At 42.4% G+C, this 18,798-nt stretch overlaps 1 protein-coding gene across 1 annotated transcript; it reads right to left on the bottom strand.

Moving 5' to 3' along the window:
• Nucleotides 1-6,434: 6,434 nt before the first annotated feature.
• On the bottom strand, nucleotides 6,435-18,798 carry LOC115150145 (Krueppel-like factor 15). The gene is made up of 3 exons (XM_029693112.1): nucleotides 18,635-18,798; nucleotides 14,913-16,424; nucleotides 6,435-6,717 (listed from the first exon to the last, which is right to left on the bottom strand). The coding sequence occupies exons 2-3, from the start codon at nucleotides 16,169-16,171 to the stop codon at nucleotides 6,552-6,554; spliced, it is 1,425 nt and encodes a 474-aa protein (XP_029548972.1). The 5' UTR covers nucleotides 16,172-16,424; nucleotides 18,635-18,798; the 3' UTR covers nucleotides 6,435-6,551.

Genomic DNA, 18,798 nt, shown 5'->3' with positions numbered 1-18,798 from the left:
ATTAACAGCCATATTTAAAACCAACATTTTCCAGTTTCATACAATTGAAGTTGGACGTTTACATACACTTGTTTTTCAACCACTCCATAAATTTCTTGTTAACAAACTATATTTTTGGCAAGTCGGTTAGGACATCTACTTTGTGCATGACACAATTTTTCCAACAATTCTTTACAGACAGATTATTTCACTTAGAATTCACTGTATCACAATTCCAGTGGTTCAGAAGTTTACATACACTAAGTTGACTGTGCCTTTAAACAGCTTGGAAAATTCCAGAAAATTATGTAATAGCTTTAGAAGCTTTTGATAGGCTAATTGACATAATTTGAGTCAATTGGAGGTGTACATGTGGATGTATTTCAAAGCCTACCTTCAAACTCAGTGCCTCTTTGCTTGACATCATGGGAAAATCAAAAGAAATCAGCCAAGACCTCAGGGAAAAAATGGAGACCTCCACAAGTCTGGTTCATCCTTGGGGGCAATTTCCAAACGCCTGAAGGTACCACGTTCATCTGTACAAACAATAGCACACAAGTATAAACACCATGGGACCACGCAGCCATCATACCGCTCAGGAAGGAGATGCGTTCTGTCTCCTAGAGATGAATGTACTTTGGTGCGAAACGTGCAAATCAATCCCAGAACAACAGCAAAGGACCTTGTGAAGATGCTGGAGGAAACAGCCTACAAAAGTATCTATATCCACAGTAAAACGAGTCCTATATCGAGATAACCTGAAAGACCGCTCAGCAAGGAAGAAGCCACTGCTCCTAAACTGCCATAAAAAAAGCCAGACTACGGTTTGCAACTGCACATGGGGACAAAGATTGTACTTTTTGGAGAAATGTCCTCTGGTCTGATGAAACAAAAATAAAACTGTTTGGCCGTAATGGCCATCGTTATGTTTGGAGGAAAAAGGGGGAGGCTTGCAACCCGAAGAACACCATCCCAACTGTGAAGCACAGGGGTTGCAGCATCATGTTGTGGGGGGGCTTTGCTGCAGGAGGGATTGGTGCACTTCACAAAATAGATGGCATCATGAGTCAGGAAAATGATGTGGATATATTGAAGCAACATCTCAAGACATCAGTCAGGAAGTTAAAGCTTGGTCGCAAATGGGTCTTCCAAATGGACAATGACCCCAACCATACTTCCAAATTTGTAACAAAATGTCTAAAGGACAACAAAGTCAAGGTATTGGAGTGACCATCACAAAGCCCTGATCTCAATCCTATAGAAAATTTGTGGGCAGAACTGAAAAAGTGTGTGCGAGCAAGGAAGCCTTCAACCTGACTCAGTTACACCAGCTCTGTCAGGAGGAATGGGCCAAAATTCACTCAACTTATTGTGGGAAGCTTGTGGAAGTCTACCCGAAACGTTTGACCCAAGTTAAACAATTTAAAGGCAACGCTACCAAATACTAATTGAGTATATGTAAACTTCTGACCAACTCGGAATGTGATGAAATAAATAAAAGCTGAAATAAATTATTCTCTCTACTATTTTTCTGACATTTCACATTCTTAAAATAAAGTGGTGATCCTAACTGACCTAAGACAGGGAATTTTTACTAGGATTAAATGTCAGGAATTGTGAAAAACTGAGTTTAAATGTATTTGGCTAAGGTGAATCTAAATTTCCGACTTCAACTGTATATGCAGTCATTGTTAGACATACAGTACAATGCAATATTGTGTTTCTATCTGTCTAAAACACAAATGCACCCATCAACAACACCAAGGTTATTATAATCTTTCCATTCTATCCCAGATTCAAAACCTAGTGACACTTTCTTTGGAAGGTTCGCTAATGACATGCTTATAAACAGTAATACAAAGTTTGTTAGCCATGGAATAATGTTAATACATAGATAAGGCCTGTTGGTGTATGATTACAGGATTGCCACTTTTAATAAATAGTTTATATATAAACATGTATTTGTGTTAATAAATACATTCAGAAGGATATTTAGCTACAGTCAAGAAACTAATGATACATACAGTACCAGTCATAAGTTTGGATACACCTACTCATTCAATGGTTTTTCTTTATTTGTACTATTTTCTACATCTGTAGAATAATAGTGAAGACATCAAAACTATGAAATAACACATATGGAATCATGTAGTAACCAAAAAAGTGTTCAACAAATCAAAATGTATTTTATATTTGAGATTCTTCAAAGTAGCCACCCTTTGCCTTGATGACAGCTTTGCACACTCTAGGCATTCTCTCAACCTGCTTCATGAGGTAGTCACCTGGAATGCATTTCAATAAACAGGTGTGCTTTGTTAATTTGTAGAATTTAAGGCAATCAGTTGAGGCAATCAGTTGTGTTGTGACAAGGTAGAGGTGGTATACAGAAGATAGCCCTATTTGGTAAAAAACCAAGTCCATATTATGGCAAAAACAGCTCAAATAAGCAAAGAGAAATTAGAGTCCGTCATTACTTTAAGACAATAAGGTCAGTCAATCCAGAAAATTTCATGAACTTCAAATATTTCTTCAAGTGCAGTCGCAAAAACCCTCAAGCGCTATGATGAAACTGGCTCTCATGAGGACCACAACAGGAAAGGAAGACCCAGAGTTACCTCTGCTGTAGATGATAAGTTCATTAGAGTTACCAGGCTCAGAAATTGCTGCCCAAATAAATGCTTCACAGACTTCAAGTAACAGACACATCTCAACATCAACTGTTCAGAGGAGACAGCGTAAATCAGGCCTTCATGGTCGAATTGCTGCAAAGAAATGACTATTAAAGGACACCAAAAAGAAGAAGAGACTTCCTTGGGCCAAGACACACGAGCAATGGACGTTAGACCGGTGGACATCTGTCCTTTCGTCTGATGAGTCCAAATTTGAGATTTTTGGTTCCAACCCCTGTGTCTTTGTGAGACGCAGTGTGGGTGAACGGATGATCGCCACATGTGTGGTTCCCACCGTGAAGCATGGAGGAGGAGGTGGGATGGTGTGGCGGTGCTTAGCTGGTGACACTGTCAGTGATTCATTTAGAATTCAAGGCACATTTAACCAGCATGGCTTCCACAGCATTCGGCAGCGATACGCCATCCTATCTGGGTTGTGCTTAGTGGGACTATCAATTGTTTTTCAACAGGACAATGACCATACACACCTCCAGGCTGTGTAAGGGCTATTTAACCAAGAAGGAGAGTGATGGAGTGTTGCATCAGATGGCCTGGCCTCCACAATCACCCGACCTCAACCCAATTGAGATGGTTTGGGATGAGTTGGACTGCAATGTGAAAGAAAAGCAGCCAACAAGTGCTCAGCATATGTGGGAACTCCTTCAAAACTGTTGGAAAAGCATTCCAAGTGAAGCTGGTTGAGAGAATGCCAAGAGTGTGCAAAGCTGTCATTAAGGCAAAGGGTGGCTACTTTGAAGAATCTAAAATCACTTTTTTGGTTACTACATTAATCCATATGTGTTATTTCATAGTTTTGATGGCTTCACTATTATTCTACAATGTAGAAAATAGTCAAATATTTAGAAAAACCCTTGAGGTGAGGCCAAACTTTTGACTGGTATTGTACATCTTTTGATAAAGTATGTGTCCAGTGTTTCCAGATTTCTATGAAATACGACCTATAATTAATTACTATATGAATGAAAATGGTAGTTAAGTATGTTAAAAAGCTGCTTTTCTGTGTTGGAATGGTGTGGGCATACCCCAACAACAGAATCTTGTGGGAGTATACCAGTACTTATATTCATGCAAGTAGATCGCTTATCCTGAGGAGGATGACATCATCTTTTATGAAGAAATAGCAAGTATTTTTTAAACGGTCTGTTTGAGATACATGTTTGAAGTGTTTTTTTAAAGTGTTCTTTTTTCTCCAATTTATGCTTTGGCCATAAATTTGAGTATAGGATAAGTCAACAACATTATTTGGGTATGATTTAACAGAATATGAACTTTTAAAAGTGAGATTTTCATTGGACAGTTACTTTTAACAATGTGTTGCCCCTTAACATTGAGAATACATTTCTGTAATAAAGTCACAAGAGAAAATGTGAAGAAATAATAACGAGTAATGGTCACAGGATTGCTTCTTAAAATTTTATTTGTAAATGCATCTTGGGTAGAACAAAGAAAAAATATATAATATGTTGATATGTTCTGAAATGTTTTGTTATGTACACGTTTAGGGCGTACACTAGAAATCTACACCACAAACTAAGGGTCCGATTCAATCAGATCCGGATTAGCCGCCATCCACATAGCTGATGTTTTGACGGTGTCCGAGGTGGAACTGCGTTAGTGCTGTCAATTCCACAAGCAGCTAAAGCATTATACCTAAAGCGGACATTGCCATTGGCTGCATGGAGTCGCATTAACAGAAATATCATGCAGCCTTGTTTACAAGTTGGAACACTGGAATGCGAGATGGAATCTACACCTCCATTAGGCTGATAGAAATCCTTAATATTTTGTTGAATGATTTTCAATTTGAGCCTCATTATTTCTATATAGCCTACACTTTCTCGTTCTGAACTTCTAATGCAAGTGGCATGGGTGTGGCTTCATGAAAAAGATCACAAGAGCAGCTGCTCAATGATTTGACCGCTCAAACGCAGTTCAGACAACGCCAAAACATCAGCTATGCAGGTGTCGGCTATCGCCGATTAACGCTTGATCTGATTGAGGGCTCTATTCAATCCCCATCGCAGAAGTTCAGCTTTACAGAGTGATTTAAATTTAAAGGCAAGGTTCCTGTTTAGCGGAGACTGGATTCACGGTAAACACTGCATATGTCAGCTTAATCGGAAATGACGCTTCAGCTTTACAGGTTGAATAGAGTCCTGAATCTTGGCCTTAAGATATGTTATTACAATAGTCTTCTGTGTAGCCATGTACACTCCTGCATATTCACATGCATTCATAGGATGCGATAAAACACCTGTGTTTAAACAAGCATTAAAAATTCAAAAATTGAATGAAAGGAATTCTGTACAATATAATGTACCCCTGCTTTTTCATCTGCGAACATTACATGAACTATGCATGGATGGTGTCGCACACACCGTACATTCACAACAGGGCGTGGCATACTTAACAAACAAGTCTCAAGAGCAAACAGGACATCAAGAATAATGACAACTGTGCCATGGCCTCAATAAGTGTGTTGTGACAACAGTTTCCAGAAGGCAGTTCTTCCGGTTGTTCAGCACCGTGATGTAGTGGTATCCACATACATGATAACCTCACTCCAACATAACCGTGTGAGGGCAAGAGCTTGTGGGGTATTCCAGTAACAGATCAGATTGGGGAGCTGGTTTGAGGCAGATTTTGTGTCAACAGCAAAAAGGAGAGAAAAAGCTCATTGAGATTCAATTCCATGGACAGGATTCAAGGATTCTGCATTTCCAATTCCCTTTCCTCATGCTCTCAAACCATATCATCATTATTCCATAAAACATGCCTGCGATGAATAAGTTGTTATTTTACCATTTTGCGCCCTGGTAAGGATGCTGTGGTGGGTTAAGGCCAGACAAGTGTCTTACAAACGGCTTGAGCCACTGACACGAAAAAGACCAACAAATACACAACATGAGTTTAGAATAAAAAGCTGAATACAAAATCTAACACTGATTGGAAGGCTTTTTTTACACATAAAACAATCAACAATCAGAAATGTGCGCAATTCTTTCTTTGTTCCATTCTTTTCTTTCACCCGCCTTGTCTCAGAATCTGAGCCGGTGAAGTTTTTCTGGAACTTGAGAAGAGTCCCAGTAGCTTTATAGCGACGTGTTCATATTTGTTATCAGTAGTTTATGTACAGAATTGACAAAAAGCTCTGCCCCTCCCTTTGAACAAACAGTGTGATGAATGAGTAAGTTATTCTTTACCCTCTGTCAATGAGCTATGAGTGACAAGGCAAAAAAACAAGGAGAACTTTTCCGGGCAAACTTCAACCTGACTTGGATGAGGAATGTCAAAGACATTGGCACTTCTTTAAAAGGTAAAAGGCAGTCATATCCAGGTAAAATAGAAACACAAGGCTATTACTTAAGCAATTAATAAATTTCATCTCAAATGAAAACAATCTTTCATTGAAAAAGAAAATAAAGACTGAACAGAAAAACAAATAAAAAGAGTACAACATACAAAATACCAACAATAACAAGAATCTCAAGAAACGTTGATTACTGAGAAGATGGTAAGTGTCATGTGTTGGTTTTGCTTTCAACAATAAATTATAGCACAAGACCCCTGTTATAGATCTCTCTAAAAGGCAAGGCACACACATAAATCTTCCATCTCCATCGCTCTCTCGCGCTCTCTCTCTTGCGCTCTCTCACTCTCGCTCTTTCTCTCTCTTGCTCTTTTTCTCTCTCTCGCTCTCTCTCTCTCTCTTGCTCTTTTTCTCTCTCTCTCTTTCTCTCTCTCTCTTGCTCTTTTTCTCTCTCTCTCCCCGTAAGTCATACCACACTCTCACACAAACACATTCACACAAATTCCATCTCACAGACACACACATTTCTTGCTCCTTTGGCCTATGTCCACTGAAGAGTGATCCGGGTGTGGTCAGTTTGCTGTGCGCAGTGTCCGGCTTCGTGGAAAGCGGTGGACTTTGATGTGTTTTGACAGATGGTCACTGCGGGCAAATTTCTTCTCACACACTGGACACTGGTAGGGCTTGACCCCTGAGTGGGACCGACGGTGTCGTGACAGCTCATCTGACCTCGAGAACCTGGTAGAGACACAGATAGGAGAGAGATGTCAATGATTTGAAAATAGAACAGAATAAAACATTATTGTTTACATATGGAATGTGATTTGTTTATTTTTTTCAGAATAATACTTTTTATTTTCTTTGACATAGCAACAGACAAGAGAATTTGCTTTTAGTTTCATTCCATATTATTGTTAAACCTTGACAGTGATTTCTAAATGGTAAGATATACAGATTTGTCTACAGTCACGATAGTAAAAGTAATTTTACAGCACGTAGCTCACAGGAGGCTGCTGAGGGGAGGACGGCTCATAATAATGAACCCTAAAGCAATACTAGCAATGCTAAATAGTTAGCTTAAAACACATGGCTAGGCTAAGCTTAAGGAATGGCAATACAAAAAAGGTTCATGCTAGCTTAAAACACATTACCTTACCAGTGCTATGCAGATCAATGTTAGCTAGTTAGTGCTAGCTTAAAACCCAGGAATAAACCCTGGAGAAATGCTATGCGGAAATTCTAAATAGTTAGCGATAGCGTGAAACAGATGGATAAAGCTTAAGGCATGACAACTATTGGCCTCCCAGCAGTCTCTCACAAGCCTAGCTCTTTCTGTCTCCCAGATGTTACAGCCAGAGCTGACAGGATGATGAATTCATACAATCTCAAGCCTGTGATTTAGCTGCGGAGTCGGAATAAAACCCACTTTACTATCTGTCACACACACACATAACACATGAGTCCCCAAACCACAAGGAAAGGAGAGAAGAGGTTTAGACTCAGCGAGCTAATCTCAGTAGATAGGCAACTACAGAAGGCCTACAGCAGTGACTCTCAAAATAATGGCTTATAGTCAAATGATAGTAATAAAATAATAACATTGTTATTAATAACAGTCGGCTAATAATCAATTACAGTGCAGACATGTAAAAAAAGGATGTTGAAAAGCGTTTATAAGTAGATTGTAGACAGTTTATACAAGAGTATGAATCTAGGGCACACATTCAGAGCACATAATAACACAAGCTCTACTACTCTCTACTGCTACTGCTCTAGTACTGGTGTACGGAGGCCCATGGTGGCGGCTAGATAGTAGTAAAGTCTGTAGAGTAAGGTAGTTTCTCATCTTGGCCTTATCCTGTTCAACATTCGTCTCATGTGTGGGCACACTACTCTGAGAAGAACCCCCCCCCCCCGTCCTTGTGATGAAATCGATGTCAACTCCAGATGAAATATGGGGAGGTTTAATTAGATTTTGGTGTTTGTGTGTGTGTGTGTGTGAGTGAGTGAGTGAGTGAGTGAGTGAGTGAGTGAGTGAGTGAGTGAGTGAGTGAGTGAGTGAGTGAGTGAGTGAGTGAGTGAGAGAGAGAGAGAGAGAGAGAGAGAGAGAGAGAAAAGAAGGACACAGACTGTGTGCACGTGAGTGTATAGTATATGTGTGTGTTTGTGTTTATGTGTGTGTGCGTGCACACAACATTCCCATACCTGTATGCGTGTGTTTGCACGTGTATCTGTTTGCATGTGTGTCCCTCTGTCCAACTGTAAACATCTCAGCCGCACATCGATCCTGCTCCCACATCGACCCCTCAAGCAGTCTGCCAGCCTAGATGTTCCTATCACACAGTCATGCTATTCAGCACTTAGCCTTTTGTTCATGTCACTTCCACACCAGTTTCCATCAGGCTGATTGTGTGTACAAAACTGAAACAGGCTTACACACTCTCTCTCTTTCTTGCCTTTACCTTCTCTCTCCCTCTCCTCCTCCATTTACATTCCCCCACTCTCTCTCTTTCTTGCCCTACCTTCTCTCTCCCTCTCCTTCTCTTCCTCCATTTATATTCCTCCACTCTCTCTTTTTCTTGCACTACCTTCTCTCTCGCTCCCTCTCTTCCTCCATTTATATTCCTCCATTCTTTCTCTTTCTTGCCCTACCTTCCATTTACATTCCCCCACTCTCTCTTTCGCCATCTCTCTATTTTCTCCCCACCCTCTCTTTTTATTCTTTCTCACTCCCCCACTCTCTAGCTCTCTCTCACTCTCTCTCTCTACACCCCCCCCCCCCCCAATTACATTACAAGTACAATACAAATACAAAACAAAAACAAATACAATACAAATACATTACAAATACATTACAAATACACGGCCGCTGGCGGGTTGCCAAGTTGGTGCCAAGGTCATCATAAATAAATTGACTGATGCAGCGACCTTTTCAGCAATAGACTGTAGATTGCTCACTGTGGAGAAGTGGACTGGAGTCCATGAATGATTGAGCATATCAGGTACGGACGGTAAGCTGATTCTATACAAACTAATATGCTGTATGGAGTGTGTAGACACACATACATGCACACATGCACCTGTAGTGGATGTGAAACTTGTCTGTAGCATGTTTGCTGGAAAACATCAGTGACATCACACTTTCCTTGAGATCCTAAACTCTCATGGACAAATTTTGGTGGACAGATGAATCTGTCAAGACTCACATAGAATTATGTGATTACGAGCAGCAGTAGTTCCTGGTTTGGGGTTTTCGTCAATGATTATTTGAACGAATCAGGATTGGGGAAATAAAGTTCTGAAACTAGTGTGGTGATTTTAAAGCCCGTCTGCAGATTATATAGTTTTCCACTAGATTCCACAGCCACAAAGCAAAAATTGTCTATATTGTAAAAATTCATGAAAACCCCAAAATTGCTTTTTGGCCATGATAAACACGGGTGATATTAGTTTGGCAGAGAGTTTCCGTTTGCGAGGCAGGACACTTCACTTCCTTCCCTTGCACAAAGGTAATCACAATTGTTAACGGCATTCCCCCCAGAAGTAAAAAAAAAAAAGAAATGACAATCTTCCGCGAGATAATTTTACTTCTAGGTAAGCGAGATTACTTAGATCTGAAGACAAACGTCACTCACGCAGTGACAGAGTAATCTGTTGCTCTATTGGATGGCTGGTTTGAATGGTGTGTGATGTTGTGTAAAACATTGTTCTATCCCTGCTCAGGGCACAACATAATGCACTCTGTTACACACACACCCCTAACACACACACACACACACACACACACACACTAACACTAACACACACTTAACACACACGCACACACACGTTACCTCGTCCACCACTTTGTAAGTACAGTCACAATTCACATATCCCTACTTGTACTTTGGCCATGTGTTAGCCACCTATACTCAGTAAGGTCTTTGCAGGCCAGGGCATATAGATAACATTCCTCCCTGGCTTACAAAGACAAAGGTTACACTCTTTCACCCGAGACTGTCACTCTCTCCGCCTGACCCTGTGTCCTCAGGAAATCAGGCAGCTGAGTGCCAAGAGTCACACACTCCATCACACTCTCTCTCACACACACACACACACACGCACACACACACACGCACACGCACACACACACACACACACACACACTCACCAACGCTCACACGCATGCACACTCACTCACACACACATGGACACACACGCATGCACACTCACCGAAGCGAGCTAAAACACACACACACACACACACACACTCACCAACGCTCACACGCATGCACACTCACTCACACACACACACACACGCACGCACACACGCACGCACGCACACACACACACACTCACCAACGCTCACACTCATGCACACTCACCAATGCGAGCTCAAACACACACATACACACACACACATACAACTCTCCTTCCGTGGCCTCCAACTGCTCTTAAATACAAGTTAAACTAAATGCATGCTCTTCAACCGATCACTGCCTGCACCTGCCCGCCCGTCCAGCATCATTACTTTGGACGGTTCTGACTTAGAATAAGTGGACAACTACAAATACCTAGGTGTCTGGTTAGACTGTAAACTCTCCTTCCAGACTCACATCAAACATCTCCAATCCAAAATTAAATCTAGAATTTCACAACAAAGCATCCTTCACTCATGCTGCCAAACATACCCTCGTAAAACTGACCATCCTACCGATCCTCGACTTCGGCGATGTCATTTACAAAATAGCATCCAACACTCTACTTAACAAATTGGATGCAGTCTATCACAGTGCCATCCGTTTTGTCACCAAAGCCCCATATACTACCCACCACTGTGACCTGTACGCTCTCGTCGGCTGGCCCTCGCTTCATACTCGTCGCCAAACCCACTGGCTCCAGGTCATCTACAAGACCCTGCTAGGTAAAGCCCCGCCTTATCTCAGTTCGCTGGTCACCATAGCAGCACCCACCCGTAGCACACACTCCAGCAGGTATATCTCTCTGGTCACCCCCAAAGCCAATTCCTCTTTTGGTCGTCTCTCCTTCCAGTTCTCTGCTGCCAATGACTGGAACGAACTACAAAAATCACTGAAATTGGAGACACTTATCTCCCTCACTAGCTTTAAGCACCAGCTGTCAGAGCAGCTCTCAGATCACTGCACCTGTACATAGCCCATCTGTGAATAGCCCAAACAACTACCTCATCCCCTACTGTATTTATTTATTTATCTTGCTCCTTTGCACCCCAGTATCTCTACTTGCACATTCATCTACTGCACATCTACCATTCCAGTGTTTAATTGCTATATTGTATTTACTTTGCCACCATGGACTATTTATTGCCTTTACCTCCCTTATCTCACCTCATTTGCACACATCGTATATAGACTTGTTTTTCTACTGTATTATTGACTGTATGTTTGTTTTACTCCATGTGTAACTCTGTGTTGTTGTATGTGTCGAACTGCTTTGCTTTATCTTGGCCAGGTCGCAATTGTAAATGAGAACTTGTTCTCAAATTGCCTACCTGGTGAAATAAAGGTTAAACAAAAATAAAAAATAAAAAACACACACACGGCTGAAAACTGACACCCCTATTCAGATCATGACCAGCCTGATCACTAGAAATAGACTTCCATATCGGACGTTTGAAAAGGTCCTGAAAACGTCACTATATACATTCCTCAGCACTCACAAAAAAAATAACATCAATTGCCCAGCACTGGGTGCGAACTCATGATGTTCAGAGCCAAAGCGTCATTGCAGTTTACAATGCTCTCGCAAGCCTTGAGGATACTTGATGATACTTGATGGTAATAGCTTGTCGTTTTTTATTATTTTGCTTTAAGTCTTCCCAAACCATAGCCCTAACCTTAACCACTCGGAATCAATGCATAAACTGTTAACATTTGACTTGTTTCTGTTTTTATCATGTAAACACACAGAACTAACCAAAAAATAGACTCCATTTTGAGGGATACAATGAGATCTTGTTGATGAAGACATCCATAGTCACTCTTTCTGACACACACACTCTGCCATAGCCACTGCACAGCTGTGGACTCACAACAGGAGGTGCTCATGTGGCCTCGATCCAAATGCTTCGGTTAGGTTTAGTTTCCACCAGTGGAAATATGACACCTTCGCCATTCTCACATATCCCAGATATCTCGTGCCTGACAAAAGTGTGAATCTGAGGGACCACATTTATATATTTTGATAACCCTCCAATTAACACTTTGATCGCAGCCTGACAGCCATCACCTTCTATTTTCTGACTATACTGTAGTTGTTTTTGCAAGTCTTGCCGATTGTGCTGTTAGCCAAGAATGTTTGTACCATGTTTTGTGCTGCTGCCATGTTGTGTTGCTACTGTGTTGTTGTCATGTGTTGCTACCATGCTGTGTTGTCATGTGTTGCTGCCTTGCTATGTTGTTGTCTTAGGTCTCTCTTTATGTAGCGTTGTGGTGTATCTCTTGCCGTGATGTGTGTTTTGTCCTATATTTTATTTTTTATCCCAGCCCCCATAGGAGAGGCCTTTTGCCTTTTGGTAGGCCGTCATTGTAAACAAGAATTTGTTCTTAACTGACTTGCCTAAATAAAGGTTAAATAAATAAAATAAATAAAAGTCAAATACGTTCCATTTCTTAAAGAGACATCGTCTTGATTTGAAGTACTTACCAGGAAGTCCCCAAAGGGAATATCACTAACTGGTAGACAAGTAAAATGATTCACAGCGCTGCTACTGTGGCGACTAAATTGTGACGCTGCAGTGAAGGAATAGCATGTCGAGTGATCGCCAATTAGCCAAAATGAAACAAGCAACTCAAATCCATGTTAACCAGAAGGAATGCTGCACCTACTCTGAAAGCTTTATACTGTGAGAGAGGAAGTCTTTAAGGCTGAATCTCAAATGGCACCCTATTCCCTGGTCAAAAATAGTGTACTATGTAGGGAATAGGGTGCCATCTGGGACGCATTAAGCAATGTTATCTGAAGGGACCTCTGGATCCTGTGAAGTCTCACTTTAAGCCACTCACTGGCGCTAATTGATGACCTCATCGGACTGGTCAATTTGGGTGCCAGTCACAGTCTGTGGTACAAAAGCTGCCTTCAATTGAGAAACATGACACCCAGCTTGTACTGTAAAGTGGACTTCCCTGCTAACAACAATGAGTCGTTAGGACGTCCCCGGGACGTCACAAAATGGTTGCCTAATGTCATCAGGATGTTGTGTCATGATCCCCTTGAGGTTTTGTCTAGTTCCCGGTTTGTCCCGGGGACGTTTTTAGGATGTTCTTGGGACGTTGTGTCATGGTCCCCTGGAGGTTTTTCTATAGTTCCCAGTTTAATGATGGTGTCAAATAAACGTTGTCCCCCGAAAAAAAGAATTAAACATTCTACCTAGGGCACATGGTCCATCAAGGCCCTGACTGGTGAACCACTGATCCATTCACAGCTCTTTGTCTTTTGGCAATGCTAGGGCCACCCACACACAAACAGTGCTTTTAACAACTTACATATATTACATTGTGTATGTTTATTCATACAGTAATTATTATTTAACATGTCCTCACCTGGGATTTGCACTCACAAGCTCTTGGTTCACAGTGTTCCGATTGCCCTGCTTTGCCACCATGTCTATCAATGACTGATTCCATCTCTAGGCCTATTACTACCCTTCACAAATCTCAGCTCTGTTAAAAATACACCCACAAAAAATGATTATATCTATCATAGTGATTCAACAGTAACATTAAATCAGAACAATGTGCCCCACCAAGATTAGACAACTATATTAACAATCCAAACTCAAATTTCAGAAATAAGTAAATCAATGAGAGAATAGTCAGATGAACTGATAATTACAATAGCAGTGGAGATGGCACTCCTTTGCTAGGAGCAGTGACGTGTTATAGGTAATGAATGTGTAGGGGAAATTGTACAGCTTTTGTGGCGCAGCATAACGAGAAGTATACCTCAAATCCAAAGGTTGTGAGATCAAATCCCAGGTGGGATCACACTGAAAAGTCAGTACAAAGTGGTCATGTAACAATATTGTTTAAATATTTGTACACTATTTTAGCTGAACAGCGTACAACTTACCTTATAATTCAGATCCCGTTTCATTACTTAAATTGGTTTGGGACATCTAGGACAATCGGGGGAGCATCAGAAGACCATGACACAATGTCCTAAGAACTTCCTAAAACATATTTGGGGACGTCCCCGGGTCAAACAGGGAACTAGAAAAAGGTCCCCCAAAGAACGTTCCCTTGGGACCATCACCCAAAGTCCTAAGAACGAGTAAAATGAAAGTCCTGAGAATGTCCTAAAAATATCCTGATTTGGTCCTGAGATGTCCACGGAACTAGACAAAGGTCCCCCAGAGAACGTTCCCTTGGGACCATTACACAACGTTCTTAGAATGTTCTCAGAGCGTCAGAGGGATATTGTTACGCCAAAACCCATAAGGGACCTAATGGGAATGTCGCTGAATGTCCTCAAGACGTCACGTTTGCTGGGTTGTCCCATTGACATATCATTTCCCCAATGTGTCCAGAAAGGCCAAACGATAACAACAAGAGATAATCCCCTCCATATCTCACACATGCTTGTGAAAGCTTGGGCTCACTGACTAGTCACTCGCTCACCCTAAGCATTCGTTATACAACCTGCCGTAACCTAGCAACGTCATTCAAATCTCGAGATAGATGTCTTAAACTCTTTAACTTCAAAACCCTGACACCTGCCGAATACAATTATGATAACATGTGATGAGATCATTGCAGCTATTGTAATTCATTATGAAGAATCATCATGTTATGTGCTCAGTGGTGGATGTTTTCTATTGGTATATGTCTACTAACTTGAATGTCTAAAGGCCTTTAGGCATAGCAAATCCATCAAATGATGATGATTATCATCATAGTCAACGAGCACCCACTCACCTCCATCCACAGCCTGGCCAGGTGCAGGCGAAGGGCTTCTCCCCTGTGTGTCTCCGGAGGTGGGCTTTCAGGTGGCTGCTCTTGGTGTACATCTTGGTACAGCTGGGGAAAGTGCATTTGTGCATTTTGATGAGGTCCGCCACAGGGTTCTTCTGAAACTGCTGACCCCCCACATGGAGCCCTTGGCCCTGGACCCCAACCAGCACCTCCCCGAGGCCCAGGGGCTTGGCTGCAATGGGCACTGGAGCGATGCGCACAAACTTGGAGGAGACATTAAGGCTGGTGGAGGGCAGCAGCTGGGGCACCAGGGCGAAGGTCTGCCCCTGGATGTTGACCAGCAGCTGGGCAATTTTGATGTCTGATGCCGGCTGAGGGGGAGGCTGGACGACTTGGGGAGGATGATGAGGAGCAGTGGAACTGGGTTCCTTTTTGATCTGCATGGGCTGGATCTGCAGGATGACCGGCATCCCACTGCTGCCACGGTTTGCAACGCTCTCTGTTGTCCCAAGCCTGCTGGATAATGAATCACTCTTGGACCTGTCGTCGTGCAGACCTGCTATGGACTCCTGTGCCGGCGAGGCCGGTGTGCTTTTGGTCTCGGTGGTGGTGGCGGCATTCTCGGTAAACACAGTTTGGTCTGAATGCTTGGCCTCGGGCTCCAGCCTTGGCCCTGGGGATGAGGACTCCGTATACACCTCCAGTCCCACCCCCAGCCCCATGATCTCCTCCAGACCCAGCCCCAGCGCCCCCTCCCAGGCCTCCTGCTTCATGGATGACACCACCTCCATGTTCTCCTCCAGGAACTCCTCTATCTCCTCCAAGGTGGGCTGGAAGAATGGCTGCTCCATGTCCACCAAGGACCAGACAGAGAAGTCCACACTCTCCTCCTTCAAGGCCTCTGGGTGGGGGGGTGACGGCTCATCCCTCTGTGAGTTCCACAGAGAGGTGGGCAGTGACATGGGGAGGGCCGCCGCAGTCCCTGCTCCGCCTAGGGAGGTCTGGGACAGCAGGAAGTCCAGGATGCTGTCTGAACTCTCGGCGCTGGAGCTGCTGCCATAGCTGGAGCTGAGCACTTGAGAGTCGGGGCTAGAACAGGAACGAGGGCTTGACGACTCGCTCATGTCGTCCTCGGAGAAGGGTGAGGGCATCACCTGGTAGGTCCCTGCATCCGTCACCATGTCCGACAGGTGATACACCGAAGGAGCTCTATCGTAAGTTAAGAAAGTCTCCTCGCCGCTCGCTAGGACGTTATCCACCATTCCTGGCTATGGGCCAAGAGAATGTCACTCCACTTTGTGTTGAAAATTGTCTTACTGATATAACAGTTTGTTAGGGTTATTCCTCTTGTTGTCGGGAAACTGTCAACAAATAAACCCCAGAAGGGGTCACCACAGCAAGGTCACGCTTCGCAGAAAACAAATGAGAAACACCTGTTGTTCTCTCTCAGGATAAAAAAGAAGAATGCTTCGATAGGAAAAGTCTTTCATTCCAAGGTTTCCAGCCAGGATATATCTAGACAAACACCCATTAGGAGAGAAGAAGAGAGAGAAGATTACTAAAAAAAAATGTCAACATTTTTAGTCATTTAGCAGACGCTCTTATCCAGAGCGACTTACAGTAGTGAATGCATACATTTCATGCATTTTTTTAAGTTTTTTTTGTACTGGCCCCCCGTGGGAATCAAACCCACAACCCTGGCATTGCACACACCATGCTGATGTTGGAAACACCATGCTCTACCAACTGAGCCACAGGGAAGGCCTAAAATGAGATTTGAGATTAATACATTTTATACATAGTAATGTAAGAACACACAGACAAGAGTCTACAGGCAAAAGAACAGAGGCAAGACCTACTGTAAGGACAAGTCATGAATCGCCAATGCACCACTTGTGAAACAAATGATCTTCCGCCTCTCTGTTCCTGGCTTGCATGTTCAAAATATGGAATGCTGTGCCTGTTTCCATTTCAAGTTCACACGCGGTTGGCGTCAGAGCTGAAGCGGTTACCAGAGAGCATAGGCGGCTATCGCATTCCTTTACTTGTATTTCAGATTCAACACAATTCAAAATAACTTGATGAATGCACTCTGTTACACACACACACACACACACACACACACACACACACACACACACACACACACACACACACACACACACACACACACACACACACACACACACACACACACACACACACACACACACACACACACACACACACACAACAGCACAATGGGCAAGACTTGCAAAAACAACTACAGTATAGTCAGAAAATAGAAGGTGATGGCTGTCAGGCTGTGATCAAAGTGTTAATTGGAGGGTTATCAAAATATATAAATGTGGTCCCTCAGATTCACACTTTTGTCAGGCACGAGATATCTGGGATATGTGAGAATGGCGAAGGTGTCATATTTCCACTGGTGGAAACTAAACCTAACCGAAGCATTTGGATCGAGGCCACATGAGCACCTCCTGTTGTGAGTCCACAGCTGTGCAGTGGCTACGGCAGAGTGTGTGTGTCAGAAAGAGTGACTATGGATGCAATGGAAATTATTCCTGCCAAAGCACACCTTTGCCTCACACATTTAGGCTACATTTAAATAGGTTTTGCGTGCATTTTTTTTATCAAATTAACTTATGGCCAATTCTGTCATTTGAACAAATGTTTTAGTCAACTATAGTGAATTTTCATACACACACAAAACTGGCAAAGCTGAGATGGTCATCAACGTTTGACCGTCTGTCCCCTTCTCTGGGCCTCTTGGCTCAGTGACCGACAGTAAACCTCCAAAGGAACCGTCACATTATTAAAATAACACCGCGTGGGGCAGCCGTGAGCTCTGCGCTCCTAATAGTGCATAAATCACCTGTCATGCTGTTTACAACGCTCAACCCGCAATAAATCAACACCAATCACTTGTAGTGGAATGACACGCGATTATCGCGTCATTATTGTCATTTAATTACATGTTTGATTTTTACTCGTTGGGAAGCACCATTTCACCGTTACAACTGTTGTATTCGGCGCATGTGATGACAAATCAAATTAGATTTGATTAGATTTGTTTCTGCTTGACCACTTATCTTGTTCACGACAAATAAAATGTGTTTTCATTAGATTTGTTCCTGCTTGACCGTTTATCTTGTTCACCTATATAGATTATAATCAAATCCAATTTTACTTGTCACATGCACCGAATACAAGCAGTAAATCAATGCTTTTATGATCTCTATTAGTCAAGCCACATGTGCATCAAAACATTATTCAGGCATTACATGCTATTACACAACAAACACTGAATAATTACAACATAATAATTGAGAATATTTTAAAACAAGAATTAACACACATGGGCGTATATAGGCGATCAAATGTAAATCAAATGCAAAGCAATTTAAACACCGTAGGCTAGGCTTACATCTATACCGATTACTGTCGGAAAAGTATCATTTTTAAACATCTCCTTGTCTCATTTTATCATAACTCATAACCGTCAACATATTGATTCTAGTTCTGAAGCAAACGAGCACATCTTCTTCCCATCCCGTAGCATAGGATGCGCAAGTAAGCGCAGCTTCAGGGCTACAACGTAAACATGTTTTCGTCCAGCGGTGCGTGCTGCAGAATATGGTCATAGGTTGGAGGAACACACGCCCACGATCTCTTGCAGAACCCATTCATTCTCAAGGAAAAGATGCGGTAAAACTCCATCTTACCTTTTTCAACAAAGCATTTACAAATCCCTTCTTTTATCCCAATGCATTGTCTTTCCTTTGCATTTGATGGGGAATCTCTATCTCGGATGCATGGTTTGTCCTTGAGACTTGCTTAGCAGAACCGTTCAGACTGACTAGCAGCGAGGCAGAGTAGTTGTACTATA

The sequence above is a fragment of the Salmo trutta genome, chromosome 16 (genome assembly GCF_901001165.1).
Source record: "Salmo trutta chromosome 16, fSalTru1.1, whole genome shotgun sequence".
Lineage (NCBI taxonomy): Eukaryota > Metazoa > Chordata > Actinopteri > Salmoniformes > Salmonidae > Salmo > Salmo trutta.
The sequence above is the reverse complement of the archived record's forward strand: the minus strand, read 5'-3'. Positions and strand labels throughout refer to the sequence as shown.

Bases quoted from the DNA above. Each gene is read 5' to 3' on its own strand.
- LOC115150145 (XM_029693112.1), bottom strand. From the start codon at position 16,171: ATGGTGGATAACGTCCTAGCGAGCGGCGAGGAGACTTTCTTAACTTAC. The intron at 6,718-14,912 runs GTGAGTGGGTGC...TGTCTCTACCAG, and splicing joins TGGCCAGGCTGTGGATGGAG to GTTCTCGAGGTCAGATGAGC.